The sequence below is a fragment of the Trachurus trachurus genome, assembly GCF_905171665.1.
Source record: "Trachurus trachurus genome assembly, chromosome: 22".
NCBI lineage: Eukaryota > Metazoa > Chordata > Actinopteri > Carangiformes > Carangidae > Trachurus > Trachurus trachurus.
The window spans coordinates 276659-295855 of record NC_139907.1 but is presented as its reverse complement, the minus strand read 5'-3'; the positions used below and the strand labels follow the sequence as shown (position 1 = coordinate 295855).

Genomic DNA, 19197 nt, shown 5'->3' with positions numbered 1-19197 from the left:
CCCCATCCTCATCCGAACCCGGATCACCATCCGATCAGACACTTCTTTTAGTTTACTGCGACACGGCGGATACACATGAAAACAGAGACGTTGTTTGTGAAAAACGAGTTTCCCTCTGTTGTATTTCTGATTAAATTAAACGTAGACGATCAGTTAGTTGTAAAACATTTATTTATTGATGTAAATGTGGTGATTTCTGCTCCTGAAGCTTCACTTTTCATTTACACAAACTAATCAATGAGACCAGAAATTAATCTGCTCCTTTCTCCACCGGCATGACGACGTCTGGGTGACCGGTCGATCACAGGTTCGATCCCCTCAGCCGGCCGCCGCTGCCTCTGAGATGAGCCGAGCAGCGAGCTAACGTTAGCTCCCGGTGGCTACTCCCAGTAGCTCTGCACTTCTCCCAAAACCTCGGAGCAAACTTCCAAACAGACGTCGGTTGGATAAACTGACCACAGATTAGAACTTTAGAGATAGAGATAGAACTTTTAGCTGCTCTATCGCTAAGCTATCAGTTAGCATTGCTGCTAGGCTAGCAGGTAGCATTGCTGCTAGGCTATCAGTTAGCATTGCTGCTAGGCTAGCAGTTGGAACGGATCGGGATCGGGAACTGACAGTCTTCACTACAACGAGTCCTGCAGGTCATGTGTCCTGATGACATCTCAGCGGGCGGTGATGACATCACAGCGGGCGGTGATGACATCACAGCGGGCGGTGCCCCGTCTCCAGTAGCAACGCCTCCAGCTGCAGCCTGGCGTGCGGCGGCAGCAGCGGCTGGTGCAGCCAACACGACACGTAGACGAGGCCGAGGTCAGAGGTCGCGTGCGCCAACTCCCTGACGACCGTCTGCTTCAGACGCAGCTCCTCGCTGAACGCCGCCAGCAGCTCGACGCCGCAGCGGCCTGAAGCAGGAGGAGGAAGACATACATACAGAGAAATAAGTCAGAGATGGGACAACAAGGATGAACAACACCATAACATAAAATAAAATAATAATAATTATTATTTTATATTAACTCATTGAGTGCCAACCACGTAATTTCTCGTTTTTCGTTCCCATGCGTTGAGTGCCGAAAACGTAATTTTACGTTTTTTGCTTTTTTTTTAAATTATGAAAATAGACACTTTAATACACATTATATGTAAATTTGGGGACTCTACGACGAGGAGAACTGAAATAGATGACGATCAAAGTCACATGACAACTCATGATCTGGAAGTTTTTATCATAACTCGGCTTCTGCAAACGAGTTCTGCATGCAGATGCAGCAGCTGCTCTGCTCTCACCCGCGCTGCTGCTCCAGCTGCTCCAGCTGCTCGGAGCTGAACCAGGAAGCTCTCAGCCGACAGTCCGCCCGGTCTTCATCTGGAGCAACACCGTGTCCTCCCCAAAGTCCTCCCGCGGTAAAATCTGATGGTCTCTGGACCAAAGCAGACCGGCATCACCGACCCGTACCACAGAAGGACCGCGACCACCGGCGGGACCGGTCTTCCCGAGCCGCGGTGGCCGACTGACCCTCACGCTCCGCGGGGAGAAGCTGTGACACGGCACGGTGCGTCTGTGTTATTGTTGTTTAGTGGCGCCCCCCCCGCCCCCGCTGGTGGTTTTGTGAATAGAACAACAACTGTTGTATATATTTATCTTATACGAGCCCTTTGATCCAGAAATGCGAGTGTCAGAAGAGCGACAGACACAAACAGAGCACCTTTCATAAAAGACGCTCTATCTCCTTTTCTAGAAAAAAAGGAGGGATTTTGGTGAAACCCAGCCATGTTTAGCTTGACTTTTCTCAGGAACAGAGGCACGTAGAAACAAACGGTTTGTGGCCACTTGAAGCATTAAGGTAAACCTTTCAATTGAGCCACAGTATGTGTTGGTGGCAATAATATAGAATACACTGTGGCTCTACATAAAAAGTCAAAAATGGTCTAAATTGCCGGTACACTTGACTAAAACTTTGGAAAGGAGCGCGGCACTCAATGAGTTAATAAAGGGTTAGTCAGAGGTTTCGGGGAAATACTTTTCATAATCGTCCAGTAATGTTTTGCTTTTTTTGTTATTGATCAAATAGATTTAAACAGAATTTAGTTCAAGTAAAAAAGGAGCGAATTTAGTTACAGAATTAGAAAATGTTTATGTGAATAAATAATTTTTCTGGTCGACCAGCTGGTCTGTGACGTCATCACCAGCTGGTCTGTGACGTCATCGACCAGCTGGTCTGTGATGTCATCACCAGCTGGTCTGTGATGTCATCACCAGCTGGTCTGTGACATCATCGACCAGCTGGTCTGTGACATCATCACCAGCTGGTCTGTGATGTCATCACCAGGTGACCTCACCGAACTCGGCCGTTCTCCACGTGTGGAACAGAGGAACTTTTCTTCCTTCGGGTCCAAACTGGAATTCCTCCAGATCCTCGACGCCTCGCTGTGATGTCATCAGACGCTCCATCTTCGTCACCACGGCAGCCTATCAGGAAGAAGAGAGGAAGTGATGTCATCATCACCAGGTGTTTTTTCCTTCAGTTAAAGGGATACACCAACATTTTTTTTTTGTGTCTTGCCTCACTCCTGAGTCCATGAGCAGCAGATAGACACCATCCTTTCTACTGTGCTGCAGTAACCATGGAGATAGAGCCGTATCGCCATAATTAGCTTAGCTCAAACACTGGAAGTGTATGGGGTAGGCAGGCTAACACTTCCAGTGTTTGAGCTAAGCTAATTAGCGACTTTAGGTGGAGGCAGGCTAACGCCAGGTTCACACCGGACGCGGAAGCGCCGTGAAGCGGAGCGGCCGCGGAAATCGCGTGTGAGCCGCGTCCCTCCAGTTCACACCAGACGCTGATTTCTCCGCGGCGGTCGCAAGCGCTTCAGCTGTTGTTTACTCACATTCAGAGCTGTTTTTTTTACATCATGGATAAGTATATAGCCTCTTATAAAATAATACTGTGTGCTGTGGGTCAAACAACTCCCTCCACTTCCAAGATTCATTTCACGTCGTCCTTCACTTAACAAAAACTCGTCTCTGCCTCCCTCTCTCGCTCTTTCCCCGTTTGTTTGTGTGTTTTGTCTGAACTACACAACCTGTTAACTTGGGCGCCGAAGGGAAGCGGTCTCCGTTCCGCGGCCATTCGCGGCGCTTCGGCGTCTGGTATGAACCTGGCGTAACACTACCTATACACTTCCAGTGTTTGAGCTAAGCTAATTACGGCGATACGGCTCTATCTCCATGGTTACTGCAGCACAGTAGAAAGGATGGCGTCTATCTGGTCATGGACTCAGCAGTGAGGCAAGACACGGGGAAAAAAATGTTGGTGTATCACTTTAAATAAAGTTTTACCATTTTGTCGACGATGTCCTGGAGTTGGCAGCAGTCGTCCTGCAGCGCTGCAGCGTCGGGGGAGGAGGGGGAGGAGGGGGGGGGCTCGTCCACCAGCTGCAGCTCACGACTCTGAGACCTGAAGATCAAACAGACTTTAGGCTCCGCCCCCCGACCCAACGTCGCCATAGGAACCAGAATAATAAACCTGATTGAACTACTGTGTCATGAGGAAACTCTCCGACCTCTGTGACCTTTGACCCCTGGTGACTGATGAAACATGATGTTTTAAACAGGTAGAGGTCAAAGGTCGCGAGTTTCATCATGACACAATGAATCAATCAGATCAGAAATAAATCGTTGACTTGTTTACAGTCGGTTTGTTCTGAGTTCAGGTGCCATGGCGACCGGCTCCATGGCGACCCGTCACTCAGACGTGCGTTCAGGTGAAGTCTGTTCTGTTCCGTTGTGACATCATCGAGTCAGTGACAACATTACCCACAGTTCATAGCGCCGAGGTCAAACACACGGGACGGTTAAATAACGCTGCTCGCCACTGGACCTCACACAGGTGCATCATGGATCATCGCTACCCGATTAGTGACAGCTACGTACGGCAACTCCACTTGGACAAACTTAGTTGAATTGACTTCACTGCCCTGTGTGTGTCGCCATCTTATCTTTATTAGTAATGTAACTTTACTAGTAATGTAAGTTTACTAGTAATGTGAACTGAGGGTTGGTTGTGGTGGTTTGGGTCTTGATGCTCAGAAAACAGTGCAGCCACGGTGCAGCGGTGCAGCGGTGCAGCCGCGGTGCAGCGGTGCAGCCACGGTGCAGCCACGGTGCAGCCACGGTGCAGCGGTGCAGCGGTGCAGCCACGGTGCCGCGGTGCAGCGGTGCAGCCACGGTGCAGCGGTGCAGCGGTGCAGCCGCAGTGCAGCGGTGCAGCGCCCGGCAGCCGCGGTGCAGCCGCGGTGCGGCGCCCGGGGACCTTTTTTTGTCTTCTAGGTTGCCTTTAACATCTGGCCAGGGACAACGGAGGAGAACTAGCCTTGTTGGCTCTAACTCTGGCCCACTTACAGTTTTCTTTTAACTCTGTTGATTAGTGGTGCACTGTCCCTATGAAATAAACTAATAAAAATGAAAAAAAAAAAAACTCCAGATTATGAGCCAGTGCCTTTGGTCAGTGGCGCTGACTGGAGGATTGATGTAGTAACCTAGCGACATGTTTTTAGTGGTGGGGGAGGGAGGGAGGAGGGGGGGGGAGACCGGAGCAGCCGGAGGAAACCCAGCAGACACAGAAAGGACCTGGGCGGCCGGGGATTCGAACCCAGGACCTTCTCGCTGTGAGGCAACAGTGCTAACCACTGTGATGGGTAAGGTTGCCGTGGTGCATGCTGGGTAGCGTTGCCGTGGTGACCTACAGTCTGGCGTTGAGCACCCTGGTTGCCGTGGCGAGGCCGCGGTCGTTGAGCGTCTCCCAGCGCTGCAGCAGATTGAACCAATCAGCCGCGTTGTCTTTGATCTTCCGGGCGCTTCCTGTCACGGCCGAGCACTTCCTGGTTGATGACGTCACTGTGACGACGTCACACAGGTCGCCTGGCAACATAGACCTCATTATCAATACTGATTATTGATTATTGATAAAAACACAGAGAGAATAAACAGAGTTGTAATGAACTGGTTTGAGCTTCACAGCTTCACCTGACAGGATGAATGAATGAATGAATGAATTCATTTAAAACAGGGACGATGCACAAAAAAAACCTGAATCTTGTAAAACAAGAAGAGAACAACAAGAGAGGCAGGTACAGATATTAAAATCACTGCAATAGGACAGAAGTGACATACAGACCATAATATTTAAATATTGACAGAATGCAGTAATACAAGCAGAGAACAGGAGCCAAACCATGAAGTACAAACACTCTCACTCTCATCACACATTCACACACACACACACACACACACACACACACACACACACACACACACACACACACACACACACACACACACACACACACACACACACACACACACACACACACAACTCAAACATGTGTGTAAACTTGCTCACTCTGTCTGGCATCATGATGTATAAAAAAACACCAGACTTTCATTCTGGATTTACTCAAAAATAGAATTTAGCTGAAAGTTCAGATCAGATCAGATGAACTTTATTGTCCCCAGAAGAGGAAATTCGTCTTGGGCAAAAGTGGTTCTCCATGGTCTGATAGAGACTAGACTAACTAGACTAACTAGAGTAACTAGAGTAACTAGACTAACCTGATAGATGAGTTTAACTGATGTTGAGACTCTTTTCTTTGCAGCTTTAAACACGTGGTTTAGAATAAATATTGATGAAATGACTCATGTCACATAAAAACATAAAAACCTTTTAGACCTTTTATCTGATTCAAACGTCATCGGTGTCAAACTGGTCCAACATGTTGGTTTCTGATCTTAAATAAAGAGTTTTGGCTGTAAAAAGCCTGTAACTGTTCACATGTATCGATCACACAACTCTGATATCGATCCGTTATTGGTGACGCTGTTACAACATCACCGTCTCCCTGACAACGGAGCTCCGCCGCTTTATCAATAACTGGATCGATGTGTGATCAGAGTTTGTTTGTTTGTTTGTTTACTCACCCTCCATCTCTCCACGTTCCCGTCGCTGCTGCTGCACTTCCGGGTTCCTCCTCTTCTTCGGTGGTGTCTGCAGCTCCTCCTCCTCGCGCCTCCGGTCCTCCCGCTCTTCTTCGGCGGTTTCCCGTCGCTGCGACCGGATCAAAGAGAAAAGAGAAAAGAATCGATCAGGTATCGATCAGTGATCAGGAATCACCGCGGCCTCGCGCTCACAACCTCCGCTGCCTCGCGCTCGCTGACGTAGCAGGAAGAAGGACGTCACGTCACGTCACGTCACGTCCCAGTGGCTCGCGCTCCTCTGACCAGCTGACGCCGCGTGACGCCGTGATGACGTCACCGCAGCAGCTTCCCGCCGAGCTGTGGCTGCACGTGTTCAGCTTCCTGTCGTGGCGGGAGAAGCTCCGCGTGCGCGTGACGTGCAGCTACTTCCGGTCTCTGGTGGACAGGTGTCCGGCGCTGTGGCGCGGCTTCGGCCTCGTGCTGCAGCAGCTGTCCCGGTTCGATTCCCGGTTCTGGCGGCTGGTGGCGCAGCGGCGCGTTGGTCGCGTGCTGCTGCGCGGCGGGAACAGGAAGCAGCTGAAGACGCTGCTCACCTGGTTGCCGGGGGTGACCGCGCTGCGATTGGACGGCTGGACCGAAGGGGGCGTGGCCGACCTGCGGCCGCTGCGGTCGCTGCGGCGCCTGGTGATGACGTCATCGGCGCCGCTGAAGAGCCTGGACTTCCTGTTCCCGCTGAGCCGCCAGCTGACGTCGCTCGGCCTCTGCAACGTGACGCTCCGCTGCCTGGACGCCGTCGCCGCGGCAACGAGGCTCCGCGCGCTGCTGCTGCACCACGACGGCAGCGAGCGCGTCCCCGCGCCCAGCGCCCTGTTGCCGCGGCTACCGCAGCTCACACACCTCAGCTGGACCATGGTGGCGCACCGCGCGATGGCGCCAGACTTCTTCTGCCCCGAAGGTAAACTAGCCTAGCCGTTTGAGCTAAGCTAATTAGCAACTTTAGGCAGGCTAACACTACCCATACACTTCCAGTGTTTGAGCTAAGCTAATTAGCGACTTTAGGCAGGCTAACACTACCTATACACTTCCAGTGTTTGAGCTAAGCTAATTAGCGACTTTAGGCAGGCTAACACTACCTATACACTTCCAGTGTTTGAGCTAAGCTAATTAGCGACTTTAGGCGGAGGCAGGCTAACACTACCTATACACTTCCAGTGTTTGAGCTAAGCTAATTAGCGACTTTAGGTGGAGGCAGGCTAACACTACCTATACACTTCCAGTGTTTGAGCTAAGCTAATTAGCGACTTTAGGTGGAGGCAGGCTAACACTACCTATACACTTCCAGTGTTTGAGCTAAGCTAATTAGCGACTTTAGGCAGGCTAACACTACCTATACACTTCCAGTGTTTGAGCTAAGCTAATTAGCGACTTTAGGTGGAGGCAGGCTAACACTACCTATACACTTCCAGTGTTTGAGCTAAGCTAATTAGCGACTTTAGGCAGGCTAACACTACCTATACACTTCCAGTGTTTGAGCTAAGCTAATTAGCGACTTTAGGTGGAGGCAGGCTAACACTACCTATACACTTCCAGTGTTTGAGCTAAGCTAATTAGCGACTTTAGGTGGAGGCAGGCTAACACTACCTATACACTTCCAGTGTTTGAGCTAAGCTAATTAGCGACTTTAGGTGGAGGCAGGCTAACACTACCTATACACTTCCAGTGTTTGAGCTAAGCTAATTAGCGACTTTAGGCAGGCTAACACTACCTATACACTTCCAGTGTTTGAGCTAAGCTAATTAGCGACTTTAGGTGGAGGCAGGCTAACACTACCTATAGAGAGCCTAAGCGGAAGCAGGAAGTAACGGTCACCATGGGACCTCAACTCTGAAAAACTCGCCATTCAAATGAACGGGACTGAAAATTTTATTTCGTGATCCGTTTGAATTGTGCCATGAGAAAAAAATATGTCCTCTACCTGTTTAAAACATCACGGTTCATCCCGAGAAATCAGCCGTTTGTTGTAAAGCTATTGTAGAATAAAATTCAGAAGAATCTGTAAGCAGAAAGACTACAAGTCGCGTAGGTGACGTCACACACCAAATGCCGTCCTTTCCCGTGTTGGTGACGTATTTTCTGTGGGACACAGATCTGTAGTCCGTGGAGCGGTCTTTACACAAAATACATTCTTCTGTTGCCGTTTTACGATGAACGGCTGATTTCTCTTCATGAAACGTGATGTTTTAAACAGGTAGAGGACATATTTTTTTCTCATAGCGCAATTCAATCGGATCACGAAATAAAATTTTCAGTCTCATTCATTTGAATGGCGAGTTTTTCAGAGTTGAGGTCCCATGGCGCCGTTACTTCCTGCTTCCGCTTAGGCTCTCTATACACTTCCAGTGTTTGAGCTAAGCTAATTAGCGACTTTAGGCAGGCTAACACTACCTATACACTTCCAGTGTTTGAGCTAAGCTAATTAGCGACTTTAGGTGGAGGCAGGCTAACACTACCTATACACTTCCAGTGTTTGAGCTAAGCTAATTAGCGACTTTAGGTGGAGGCAGGCTAACACTACCTATACACTTCCAGTGTTTGAGCTAAGCTAATTAGCGACTTTAGGTGGAGGCAGGCTAACACTACCCATACACTTCCAGTGTTTGAGCTAAGCTAATTACGGCGATACGGCTCTATCTCCATGGTTACTGCACGCACAGTCAAAAGGATGGTGTCTATTGGTATTGTTGGTGTGTAACAGCCTGAGGTTAACCAGGCACCTGTACAGGTAACAGTGTGTGTGTGTGTGTGTGTGTGTGTGTGTGTGTGTGTGTGTGTACAGGTGAGACGCTGCAGCTGTGCGACCTGCAGCTGTTGAACTACGACGCCATGGTAACACAGGAAGTGCTGCGGCCGTTGTCACGGTTACGCAGTCTGTCGGTCTTCCACCTGTACTCAGTTCCTGGTCCGACGTGTCACCTGATCACCTGGATGACATCACTACCCCAGCTGCAGCGGCTCGCGGTGCACGGTGAGACTCTACTGGGACTCTAGTGGGACTCTAGTGGTCTCTAGTGGGACTCTACTGTGTTTCTATTAGACTCTACTGGTCTCTAGTGGTCTCTAGTGACTCTACTGGGACTGTAGGCCTACTGTGTTTCTACTGTGTTTCTATTAGACTCTAGTGGTCTCTAATGGTCTCTACTGACTCTAATGGGACTGTACTGGTCTCTACTGGTCTCTAATGGTCTCTACTGACTCTAATGGGACTGTACTGGTCTCTACTGTGTTTCTATTAGACTCTACTGGTCTCTAGTGGACTCTACTGGGACTCTAGTGGGACTCTAGTGGTCTCTACTGGGACTGTAGGCCTACTGTGTTTCTATTAGACTCTACTGGTCTCTAGTGGACTCTATTAGACTCTAGTGGACTCTACTGTGTTTCTACTGTGTTTCTATTAGACTCTACTGGTCTCTACTGGTCTCTAGTGGTCTCTACTGGGACTCTACTGGTCTCTAGTGGTCTCTAATGGTCTCTACTGGGACTCTACTGGTCTCTAATGGTCTCTAATGGTCTCTACTGGGACTCTACTGGTCTCTAATGGTCTCTACTGACTCTAATGGGACTGTACTGGTCTCTACTGTGTTTCTATTAGGCTCTATTAGACTCTATTAGACTCTACTGGTCTCTAGTGGACTCTACTGGGACTCTAGTGGTCTCTACTGACTCTACTGTGTTTCTATTAGACTCTACTGGTCTCTACTGGTCTCTACTGACTCTAATGGGACTGTACTGGTCTCTACTGGTCTCTACTGACTCTACTGTGTTTCTATTAGACTCTATTAGACTCTACTGACTCTACTGGTCTCTAGTGGTCTCTACTGGGACTCTAGTGGTCTCTAGTGACTCTATTAGACTCTAGTGGTCTCTACTGACTCTACTGTGTTTCTATTAGACTCTATTAGACTCTACTGGTCTCTAGTGACTCTACTGTGTTTCTATTAGACTCTAACGGGACTCTAGTGTGTTTTACAACAACGTGATTCTCTGAGTGTACGGTAACTTCCTCTTTGGTTTCAGCTCCATCGACGTCTCACAACAACAGAACTCAGAGACACAATAAACAACATCTCAAGAATAGAAAAGTATAAATATGAAATAACCTACAACAGAAACTGTAGAAAATAATATATATATATATATATATATATATATATATATATATATATATATATATATATATATATATATATATATATATATATATATATATATATAACCCTAACCCTAACTAGCCTTTAATTGTTAACGACGCGTTTGGGCGTCGAGCTTCATCAGGGAGTCACACAGATGAGTCAGAAACACAGAGGTCTTTGTCTTGGTGTTCAGCCAATCACAGAGGTCTTTGTGTTGGTGTTGAGCCAATCACAGAGGTCTTTGTCTTGGTGTTGAGCCAATCACAGAGGTCTTTGTCTTGGTGTTCAGCCAATCACAAGCCGCCACTAGAACGGGCGTAACCACAGGTGAAGTGAAATAACGAGAAAACAACGGTATAAAAACATTTCAGATGATAAAACACAACAACATCCTGGATGAGGAACAAACATCCCAGAGCCCGAGAGGGAAAAAAAAGTTTAGATCTTTATTCAGTCTGATGTTTACCCACAGAATAAAAATCAAATCAAATCAAAATAAAAATCTTAATTTTTTCTTTTTGCCTGATATAACATTCTTTTACTTCTGACATTTTGACATCACATGTTCCAGCAGCAGGTAGTAAACAGATCATATCATACTATTTTCTTTTGTTTTTTGCTTTTTTTACATTTTGATAAAACATTCTTATACAGTTTGGATCATGTTGATCCAGATGAAACCCTGACGTTCTTCCTGTGTTGTGTGACGTCGTCATGACGACCGTGTCTGTCCCGTCCAATAGGAGGCCACCCCCTGTCTGCGTACGTGGACTTCCTGCCGGCGTCGCTGCTCAGCCTGACTCTGTGTGTGGACCTGCAGCCGGAGGATCTGCAGGTGGTGTCGCAGCGCGTTCCTCTGCTGCAGCAGCTGCACCTGGAGCCCTGGAGCAGCAGCTCCCAGCTGGTCGGGATGATCCCCACGCTGTTCCCTCATCTTAAGACGCTACGCATCAGGTTAGTTCCCTACGCGGTTCCCTAACGCTGTTCCCTCAGCGCGTTCCTCTGCTGCAGCAGCTGCACCTGGAGCCCTGGAGCAGCAGCTCCCAGCTGGTCGGGACGATTCCCACGCTGTTCCCAAAGCTCACCACGCTGCGTATACGGTTAGTTCCCTAACGCTGTTCCTTCAGCGCGTTCCTCTGCTGCAGCAGCTGCACCTGGAGCCCTGGAGCAGCAGCTCCCAGCTGGTCGGGATGATACCAACGCTGTTCCCTCAACTCACCACGCTGCGTATACGGTTAGTTCCCTAACGCTGTTCCCTCAGCTCACCACGCTACGCATCAGGTTAGTTCCCTAACGCTGTTCCCTAACGCTGTTCCCTAAGCTCACCACGCTACGCATCAGGTTAGTTCCCTAACGCTGTTCCCTCATCTTAAGACGCTACGCATCAGGTTAGTTCCCTAACGCTGTTCCCTCAGCTCACCACGCTACGCATCAGGTTAGTTCCCTAACGCTGTTCCCTCATCTTAAGACGCTACGCATCAGGTTAGTTCCCTAACGCTGTTCCCTAAGCTCACCACGCTACGCATCAGGTGAGTCTGTTCCCTAACGCTGTTCCCAAAGCTCACCACGCTGCGTATACGGTTAGTTCCCTAACGCTGTTCCCTAAGCTCACCACGCTACGCATACGGTGAGTCTGTTCCCTAACGCTGTTCCCTAACGCTGTTCCCTAAGCTCACCACGCTGCGTATACGGTTAGTTCCCTAACGCTGTTCCCTCAGCTCACCACGCTACGCATACGGTGAGTCTGTTCCCTAACGCTGTTCCCTAAGCTCACCACGCTGCGTATCAGGTTAGTTCCCTAACGCTGTTCCCTCAGCTCACCACGCTGCGTATACGGTTAGTTCCCTAACGCTGTTCCCTCAGCTCACCACGCTGCGCATACGTTTAGTTCCCTAACGCTGTTCCCTAACGCTGTTCCCTAAGCTCACCACGCTGCGCATCAGGTTAGTTCCCTAACGCTGTTCCCTCAGCTCACCACGCTGCGTATCAGGTTAGTTCCCTAACGCTGTTCCCTAACGCTGTTCCCTAAGCTCACCACGCTGCGCATCAGGTTAGTTCCCTAACGCTGTTCCCTCAGCTCACCACGCTACGCATCAGGTTAGTTCCCTAACGCTGTTCCCTCAGCTCACCACGCTGCGTATACGGTTAGTTCCCTAACGCTGTTCCCTCAGCTCACCACGCTGCGTATCAGGTTAGTTCCCTAACGCTGTTCCCTCAGCTCACCACGCTGCGTATACGGTTAGTTCCCTAACGCTGTTCCCTAAGCTCACCACGCTACGTATACGGTTAGTTCCCTAACGCTGTTCCCTCAGCTCACCACGCTGCGTATACGGTTAGTTCCCTAACGCTGTTCCCTAAGCTCACCACGCTACGTATCAGGTTAGTTCCCTAACGCTGTTCCCTCAGCTCACCACGCTGCGTATACAGTTAGTTCCCTAACGCTGTTCCCTAAGCTCACCACGCTACGTATCAGGTGAGTCTGTTCCCTAACGCTGTTCCCTCAACTCACCACGCTACGCATACAGTTAGTTCCCTAACGCTGTTCCCTAAGCTCACCACGCTACGTATCAGGTGAGTCTGTTCCCTAACGCTGTTCCCTCAACTCACCACGCTACACATACGGTTAGTTCCCTAACGCTGTTCCCTCAGCTCACCACGCTACGCATACAGTTAGTTCCCTAACGCTGTTCCCTAACGCTGTTCCCTAAGCTCACCACGCTGCGCATCAGGTTAGTTCCCTAACGCTGTTCCCTCAGCTCACCACGCTACGCATCAGGTTAGTTCCCTAACGCTGTTCCCTCAGCTCACCACGCTGCGTATACGGTTAGTTCCCTAACGCTGTTCCCTCAGCTCACCACGCTGCGTATCAGGTTAGTTCCCTAACGCTGTTCCCTCAGCTCACCACGCTGCGTATACGGTTAGTTCCCTAACGCTGTTCCCTAAGCTCACCACGCTGCGTATACAGTTAGTTCCCTAACGCTGTTCCCTAAGCTCACCACGCTACGTATCAGGTGAGTCTGTTCCCTAACGCTGTTCCCTCAACTCACCACGCTACGCATACAGTTAGTTCCCTAACGCTGTTCCCTAAGCTCACCACGCTACGTATCAGGTGAGTCTGTTCCCTAACGCTGTTCCCTCAACTCACCACGCTGCGTATACGGTTAGTTCCCTAACGCTGTTCCCTAACGCTGTTCCCTAAGCTCACCACGCTGCGCATCAGGTTAGTTCCCTAACGCTGTTCCCTAAGCTCACCACGCTACGCATACGGTTAGTTCCCTAACGCTGTTCCCTCAGCGCGTTCCTAAGCTCACCACGCTACGCATACGGTTAGTTCCCTAACGCTGTTCCCTCAGCTCACCACGCTGCGTATCAGGTTAGTTCCCTAACGCTGTTCCCTAAGCTCACCACGCTACGCATACGGTTAGTTCCCTAACGCTGTTCCCTCAGCTCACCACGCTGCGTATACGGTTAGTTCCCTAACGCTGTTCCCTAACGCTGTTCCCTAAGCTCACCACGCTACGCATCAGGTTAGTTCCCTAACGCTGTTCCCTCAGCTCACCACGCTGCGTATACGGTTAGTTCCCTAACGCTGTTCCCTCAGCTCACCACGCTGCGTATACGGTTAGTTCCCCACGCTGTTCCCTAAGCTCACCACGCTACGCATACGGTTAGTTCCCTAACGCTGTTCCCTCAGCTCACCACGCTACGCATACAGTTAGTTCCCTAACGCTGTTCCCTAACGCTGTTCCCTAAGCTCACCACGCTACGCATCAGGTTAGTTCCCTAACGCTGTTCCCTCAGCTCACCACGCTGCGTATACGGTTAGTTCCCTAACGCTGTTCCCTCAGCTCACCACGCTGCGTATACGGTTAGTTCCCTAACGCTGTTCCCTCAGCTCACCACGCTGCGTATACGGTTAGTTCCCTAACGCTGTTCCCTAAGCTCACCACGCTACGCATACGGTTAGTTCCCTAACGCTGTTCCCTCAGCTCACCACGCTGTGTATCAGGTTAGTTCCCTAACGCTGTTCCCTAAGCTCACCACGCTACGCATACGGTTAGTTCCCTAACGCTGTTCCCTCAGCTCACCACGCTACGCATACGGTTAGTTCCCTAACGCTGTTCCCTAAGCTCACCACGCTACGTATCAGGTGAGTCTGTTCGCTAACGCTGTTCCCTCAACTCACCACGCTGCGTATACGGTTAGTTCCCTAACGCTGTTCCCTAACGCTGTTCCCTAAGCTCACCACGCTACGCATACGGTTAGTTCCCTAACGCTGTTCCCTCAGCTCACCACGCTACGCATACGGTTAGTTCCCTAACGCTGTTCCCTCAACTCACCACGCTGCGCATCAGGTTAGTTCCCTAACGCTGTTCCCTCAGCTCACCACGCTGCGTATACGGTTAGTTCCCTAACGCTGTTCCCTCAGCTCACCACGCTGCGTATCAGGTTAGTTCCCTAACGCTGTTCCCTAAGCTCACCACGCTACGTATCAGGTGAGTCTGTTCCCTAACGCTGTTCCCTCAGCTCACCACGCTGCGTATACGGTTAGTTCCCTAACGCTGTTCCCTAACGCTGTTCCCTAAGCTCACCACGCTGCGCATCAGGTTAGTTCCCTAACGCTGTTCCCTAAGCTCACCACGCTGCGCATCAGGTTAGTTCCCTAACGCTGTTCCCTAAGCTCACCACGCTACGCATCAGGTTAGTTCCCTAACGCTGTTCCCTAAGCTCACCACGCTGCGCATCAGGTTAGTTCCCTAACGCTGTTCCCTAAGCTCACCACGCTGCGTATCAGGTTAGTTCCCTAACGCTGTTCCCTCAGCTTCAGACGCTACGCATACGGTTAGTTCCCTAACGCTGTTCCCTCAGCTCACCACGCTACGCATACGGTTAGTTCCCTAACGCTGTTCCCTAAGCTCACCACGCTGCGTATACGGTTAGTTCCCTAACGCTGTTCCCTCAGCTCACCACGCTGCGTATCAGGTTAGTTCCCTAACGCTGTTCCCTAAGCTCACCACGCTACGCATCAGGTTAGTTCCCTAACGCTGTTCCCTAAGCTCACCACGCTACGCATCAGGTTAGTTCCCTAACGCTGTTCCCTAAGCTCACCACGCTGCGTATACGGTTAGTTCCCTAACGCTGTTCCCTCAGCTCACCACGCTGCGTATCAGGTTAGTTCCCTAACGCTGTTCCCTAAGCTCACCACGCTACGCATCAGGTTAGTTCCCTAACGCTGTTCCCTAAGCTCACCACGCTGCGTATACGGTTAGTTCCCTAACGCTGTTCCCTCAGCTCACCACGCTGCGTATCAGGTTAGTTCCCTAACGCTGTTCCCTCAGCTTCAGACGCTACGCATACGGTTAGTTCCCTAACGCTGTTCCCTCAGCTCACCACGCTACGTATACGGTTAGTTCCCTAACGCTGTTCCCTAAGCTCACCACGCTACGTATCAGGTGAGTCTGTTCCCTAACGCTGTTCCCTAAGCTCACCACGCTACGTATCAGGTGAGTCTGTTCCCTAACGCTGTTCCCTCAACTCACCACGCTGCGTATACGGTTAGTTCCCTAGCGCTGTTCCCTAACGCTGTTCCCTAAGCTCACCACGCTGCGCATCAGGTTAGTTCCCTAACGCTGTTCCCTAAGCTCACCACGCTGCGTATACGGTTAGTTCCCTAACGCTGTTCCCTCAGCTTCAGACGCTACGTATACGGTGAGTCTCTGAGTCGTCGCCAAGAGAACGGCCGTAGCACCGTGACGTCACCCATTGGTTTGGGGGAGTCTGTTTTGTGTCTCTGCTACGGGGGTTTGAACTGCACCATGTTGGATTCTACTTGCCATATTTGGAGCGGTGCGGCCGTTAGCCGGCCGAGGACCCGCCCACTGGCCTCGTAGCAGCGGTCTCCGGACCTGTCACTCAACGCTTCTGCGCCCTGATTGGCCAGAACTTTAAACCTAAAAACAGTAAAACGGTAGAGTTAAAAACGCGGACGGCCCTTTCCTGCGTGTCATTCCCCCTCTCTCTGCCTCCCCATTTCCTGTCTCTCTCTCGACTGCACTATCGATTAAAGGCAATAAAAGCCCCAAAAAAATATACTTAAAAAAAATAAAATTATTTATTGGACAACTGCAGTACAGCATAAGAAATATATATATATATATTATAGTATATATGTTTCGGTGACTTCCTGTTTGTCTTGACGGCAGCTGGAAACTGTCCAACTGGACTGCTGCTGCTGCTGCTGCTGCTGCTGCTGCTGCTGCTGCTGCTGCTGCTGCTGCTGCTGCTGCTGCTGCTGCTGCTGCTGCTGCTGCTGCTGCTGCTGCTGCTGCTGCTGCTGCTGCTGCTGCTGCTGCTCTCGGTGCGGTGCGGTGCGGTGCGGTGCGGTTAGGGTTAACCCTTCATCTGCAACGAGCTGTTGTGACGTTGTGTCTGTTGTTTTCCTTTTAAATCAGTTCAATATCAAGTGGTAATTCCACCTGCCACCTCTCTCTCTCTCTCTCTCTCTCTCTCTCTCTCTTGTCTCTCTGGCTCTCAGACACATTGAATGATCAAAATGATGAAGATTATGTCACAGAGTGTGTGATATTCACAACACACACACACTGTAATAATATCTGCAGCTATTGATTGACCTGCTGCTGTTTTTGAGGTTTTTTTCTCCTTAAATTAATTGTTTTCTGTTTGTGTTTATACTTTTAATATAAAGTGTCATGGCTGCTCTGTTGCCGTGTCGCGCTATGGGTCAGTAGAATCTCCTGCTTCTTTGTCCTCGGCCAATCACATCCCTGTTTCTGTGGTGACGTTGTGGTTTGTGTTGTTGTGACGTTGTGTTGTTGTAACGTTGTGTTGTTGTGTTTTAGACACCAGCACGTGTCTGACGGGGACTTCCTGCAGCTGCAGCAGCTGCAGCATCTGGAGACTCTGGAGGTTCTGGACTCGTTCCACCGCCCGGACCCCCGGGACCCGAGCCGGGTCGTCGACCGGCCGAGTCCTCGGCTGCTGCAGCTCATCACCGACCTGCAGGAACGGACCAATCACAGGGTCCGAGTCCTCACCAGCTCCCACAGGGACCTGCTCAGCTGCGACTGCATCTGACCAATCACAGACCGGCTGGTCCGACCAATCAGAGACCGGCTGGTCTGACTGGTCCCACGCCGCGTGACATCACGGCCGCGTGACATCACAGGTGGAGGCGGTTTCCAATGAAACAAAGAATCCAAAGATTTTAAATGATTCTTTCACTAATCGTGTCAGTTTGTGCCTCCTGCCATCACTGCTGCATTCTGGGTAAAGCTGAATGTCACTGCTGCATTCTGGGTAAAGCTGAATGTTGCATTCTGGGTAAAGCTGAATGTTGCATTCTGGGTAAAGCTGAATGTTGCATTCTGGGTAAAGCTGAATGTTGCATTCTGGGTAAAGCTGAATGTTGCATTCTGGGTAAAGCTGAATGTCACTGCTGCATTCTGGGTAAAGCTGAATGTTGCATTCTGGGTAAAGCTGAATGTTGCATTCTGGGTAAAGCTTCACGTGTTTACAGGTAAACCACAGCAGCGCTGGATGAATCAAATCAAATCAAACTTTATTTATAGAGCACTTTTCCTACATGAACATGTAACACAAAGTGATTTAACTCTTTACACACGGAGAAAAAGAAGAGAAAGAGAAACAAGAAAAGAAAGAAAGAAAAAAAACATCCAACATGAGTGTGAAAGACACAAGTTAAAGGTACAGTCTGGAGTTTTGTTCGTTGCAGTTTATAAACCAAACATTGAAACTGGCCCCTCCCCCTCCTCTGGTGCTAAGCTACGTAGCCTCCTGCCCCAGACAGCAGCCGTTGTCATGACAACAAAGATACACAGAAAACACCGACTCTCTAGCTCCACCCAGAAACATCCCATAACAAAACCTGAACAAAACAGAGCAAAAGACCATAATATCGGCAGGGGGGGGGGGGGGGACACAGCCCCCACCACACAGGACTAGAAGCCCAGAGTGACGATTAAGACGCATTTCATTCGAACAAGTCTAATGTTTATTTTTGGGGCACAAAACTCCAGACTGAACCTTTAATGACCAGCGAGTCGTCAGATAAAGTAGAGCCTTGTTTTTCAAACGGGGTACGCGAGATTTAAATATATATATATTTAAAAATATATTGATAGAAACAGGGACGAAGACGGTGAAACCAGAAGAACATGATGAAGGGATTTTATTTATCTATAATTCATTTCACAGATTCTTATTATGATTTTTATTCTAATCCCAGAAAACGGGTTAGTTCTAATCCCAGGGTTAGTGGGTTAGTTCTAATCCCAGGGTTAGTGGGTTAGTTCTAATCCCAGGGTTAGAGGGTTAGTTCTAATCCCAGGGTTAGAGGGTTAGTTCTAATCCCATGGTTAGTTCTAATCCCAGGGTTAGTGGGTTAGTTCTAATCCCAGGGTTAGAGGGTTAGTTCTAATCCCAGGGTTAGTTCTAATCCCAGGGTTAGTGGGTTAGTTCTAATCCCAGGGTTAGTGGGTTAGTTCTAATCCCAGGGTTAGAGGGTTAGTTCTAATCCCAGGGTTAGTTCTAATCCCAGGGTTAGTGGGTTAGTTCTAATCCCAGGGTTAGTGGGTTAGTTCTAATCCCAGGGTTAGAGGGTTAGTTCTAATCCCAGGGTTAGTTCTAATCCCAGGGTTAGTGGGTTAGTTCTAATCCCAGGGTTAGTTCTAATCCCAGGGTTAGAGGGTTAGTTCTAATCCCAGGGTTAGTTCTAATCCCAGGGTTAGAGGGTTAGTTCTAATCCCAGGGTTAGTGGGTTAGTTCTAATCCCAGGGTTAGTTCTAATCCCAGGGTTAGTGGGTTAGTTCTAATCCCAGGGTTAGAGGGTTAGTTCTAATCCCAGGGTTAGTTCTAATCCCAGGGTTAGAGGGTTAGTTCTAATCCCAGGGTTAGTGGGTTAGTTCTAATCCCAGGGTTAGTGGGTTAGTTCTAATCCCAGGGTTAGTGGGTTAGTTCTAATCCCAGGGTTAGTTCTAATCCCAGGGTTAG

At 49.5% G+C, this 19197-nt stretch overlaps 2 protein-coding genes across 3 annotated transcripts; one reads left to right on the top strand and one right to left on the bottom strand.

The window, feature by feature from the left end:
* Positions 1 to 536: 536 nt before the first annotated feature.
* On the bottom strand, positions 537 to 6101 carry LOC311005598 (cyclin-dependent kinase 2-interacting protein-like). The gene is made up of 5 exons (XM_083998056.1): positions 5981 to 6101; positions 4750 to 4924; positions 3344 to 3461; positions 2344 to 2473; positions 537 to 905 (listed from the first exon to the last, which is right to left on the bottom strand). Exons 1-5 carry the CDS (start codon positions 5985 to 5987, stop codon positions 706 to 708), a joined length of 630 nt encoding a protein of 209 aa, XP_083854182.1. The 5' UTR covers positions 5988 to 6101; the 3' UTR covers positions 537 to 705.
* Positions 6102 to 6295: 194 nt separating this feature from the next.
* On the top strand, positions 6296 to 18432 carry LOC311005596 (uncharacterized protein). 2 transcript variants are annotated; one of them, XM_083998053.1, is made up of 5 exons: positions 6296 to 6932; positions 8814 to 9002; positions 10911 to 11401; positions 17028 to 17466; positions 17563 to 18432. In XM_083998053.1, the coding sequence occupies exons 1-3, from the start codon at positions 6305 to 6307 to the stop codon at positions 11144 to 11146; spliced, it is 1053 nt and encodes a 350-aa protein (XP_083854179.1). In that variant the 5' UTR covers positions 6296 to 6304; the 3' UTR covers positions 11147 to 11401; positions 17028 to 17466; positions 17563 to 18432. The 2 variants fall into 2 exon arrangements, with proteins under 2 accessions (XP_083854179.1, XP_083854178.1); XM_083998052.1 differs by having other exon boundaries at positions 17028 to 17598.
* Positions 18433 to 19197: the final 765 nt, after the last annotated feature.

Coding starts and splice junctions, on each gene's coding strand:
- LOC311005598 (XM_083998056.1), bottom strand. Junction 3,462..4,749: donor AGGGTGCTCAACGCCAGACT/GTAGGTCACCAC, acceptor TTTGATCTTCAG/GTCTCAGAGTCGTGAGCTGC. Junction 906..2,343: donor GTGGAGAACGGCCGAGTTCG/GTGAGGTCACCT, acceptor CTCCTGCTTCAG/GCCGCTGCGGCGTCGAGCTG.
- LOC311005596 (XM_083998053.1), top strand. CDS start 6,305: ATGACGTCACCGCAGCAGCTTCCCGCCGAGCTGTGGCTGCACGTGTTC. Junction 6,933..8,813: donor AGACTTCTTCTGCCCCGAAG/GTAAACTAGCCT, acceptor GTGTGTGTACAG/GTGAGACGCTGCAGCTGTGC. Junction 9,003..10,910: donor GCAGCGGCTCGCGGTGCACG/GTGAGACTCTAC, acceptor CCCGTCCAATAG/GAGGCCACCCCCTGTCTGCG.